This window comes from Sinocyclocheilus grahami, unplaced genomic scaffold (assembly GCF_001515645.1).
Source record: "Sinocyclocheilus grahami isolate Dianchi unplaced genomic scaffold, SAMN03320097.WGS_v1.1 scaffold2057.1, whole genome shotgun sequence".
Classification (NCBI taxonomy): domain Eukaryota; kingdom Metazoa; phylum Chordata; class Actinopteri; order Cypriniformes; family Cyprinidae; genus Sinocyclocheilus; species Sinocyclocheilus grahami.
This window is the reverse complement of record NW_015507236.1, coordinates 79,867-82,021: the sequence shown is the minus strand read 5'-3', so window position 1 is coordinate 82,021 and position 2,155 is coordinate 79,867. Positions and strand designations below refer to the sequence as shown.

The 2,155-nt window shown below is 38.4% G+C and overlaps 1 protein-coding gene across 1 annotated transcript in view; it reads left to right on the top strand.

Moving 5' to 3' along the window:
• Nucleotides 1-551: 551 nt before the first annotated feature.
• LOC107573875 (ly6/PLAUR domain-containing protein 1-like) overlaps nucleotides 552-2,155 on the top strand; it is a 6,216-nt gene continuing 4,612 nt past the window's right edge. The window contains exon 1 of the mRNA XM_016260334.1: nucleotides 552-694. Within this exon, the coding sequence (XP_016115820.1) occupies nucleotides 652-694 (43 nt within the window). The 5' untranslated portion in view covers nucleotides 552-651. The remainder of the gene's footprint in view (nucleotides 695-2,155) is intronic.

Below are 2,155 nucleotides of genomic sequence, written 5' to 3'. Positions count from 1 at the left end.
TTGCCGATTATTCTTTTTGTGACTGTGCTAGGTTTTGAACTTAAGCGTAACAGTTAGTGAGTGAACCAGCTCGTGTAGCACATGAGGTGCTGGTGGTGTTTGTGTGGAAGTGATGAGAGTTGGTGTAATTTGACAGATGCGGTCAGTGAACCACAGTAGCCTCGGAGACTGATGCATGTCTGAAGAGCTCTGACCCAAGTGTCCTCGCGATCTGAACAACTGTACCAGGCTGAATATCAAAGTGATGTCTGTTTGTGGACACTGTCATGTTTCTAGATCTGTGGAGTAAAAGTTACAGTTTTTATAAGTTTGATGGGACGCGAGTGGCATGTTGATGCTCGTGTTATTATTTACATTCAATACCAATCCTGTCATTCTTGTTTATTATTTAGTAAAAACGAATATTGAGTGAAATTGTTTAATTTGCATTCACAGTGTTGCTATTATGACACATCTTCCATTAAGATACGGGCAATCAAATATGTAAATGTTGGTGTCTCTGCCTCAGCAGTCCGCGTTGGCTCTGGAGCGCTGGAGAGCAGCTGTTATCTGCCGTGCAGCCGCGAGGAACGCGTGCGTGATGAAGTGAGCGTCTCGTGCGGCGGTCGCTCGCGGGATGGACGCGTCGGCGCGGCGCTGAGCGGCTCCGGGATGCGGCGGTGTGCGACTCTACTGATGCTCGCGCTGACGGCGGGTGAGTGCATGCATCTCACATTAACACCGGTCGAGCTGAACGCGGGAGATGATAGAAATGACTGGATCATGATGAATGGCCTGTGATGCTAGTGAGCTTTCGTCTGATGCCGAGCTACACGCTGAAATAAATCAACAGTTAAAGCCTCGTTTGACTGAGTTTGAGCTCCGCTTATTCACGGGTTGAGAAGAAAACACTGAGACTGGAACACTTAGTAACGATGCTTAATTGTGCCTTCATTTCCCAAAAGAATGACTTGTTTGTGGTTCATTTTTAATATTTTAAATTAGCACGACATATGGATATGAATAGATTTATGGATGATGACCGATACAGTTAAATATTAATTTTCCTGATTTTTTTATTGCTATTATTATTATGTGTATTATGTGTCAGATAATACGTGATTCACTTGTACACTGGAAAGATGTTAATGCTTTTTCTTTCTATTTAAACAACTGTATTAAGTGTTCAGTATTCTAAGCAAATGCAAAAGAGATGATAAACACTCACCGGTCTGGCTCATATTTCAGAAATATGTTAACATAATACAAAAAAATAACTCTCATTTTCTATACAATTAAACACATTTTTTTCTAATTTACTTTGGAGTTTGTTAGATTAGATTCAAATTACTGTTATGTGTTAAAGATAATCCTGTCCGGACAAAAACAAACAAACTAAATAAATAATAATAATAATAATAATAATACATTTTAAAATAGATATTATTCTAATCAGCATAAATTAAGGCAGTAAAACGAATGTACAACTATGATGAAAAAATACTTGATTTCAATAATGTTATTTTTGCTGTGAAAGTAATCAGATTTGTGTTTTTATTATTTTCATCATGCAGAATTGTGGTAACTTATTTTAAATTGTGCTCATTGAGTGTAGAAATCCAAATCATAGTTTTAGAACATATTTAATGCATGTTTTATTTAAACCGCGCCTCTGGGAGCATTGCATTCAACTCCAGTCCGAGTTATTCAGCTTATCATGGATTTGTTTGAAGAAATGCAATGAATTCTAGTCATTACAAATTACAAACGTACCCTGATGCAAGGAAATATGAATGAAGTGTATTTGTCATTTCTATTCATTATTTAACCAACAAATGAATAGAGTTGCCCTACACTGTCTGCCAGCATCATTGAACAGAATTCACTGGATAAAAACAAAATAAAAATCACAGTATGAAAGTTAAAGGCGACACAAACCTGTGCGCAGAAATCACAGGCGATGATGATGATGATAAAGATGAAGATGCATGTCTGTGTGTGTTTGAATTTCTGGCGATGATGATGAAGCTGATAAATTTGTGTGTGTGCAGAAATCACAGGCGATGATGATGGTGTGTGTGTGTGTGTGTGTGTGTGTGTTGTGTGTGTGTGTTGTGAGTTTGTGTGTGTGTGTGTGTGTGTGCGTGTGTTGTGAGTTTGCGTGTGTGTGTGCGTG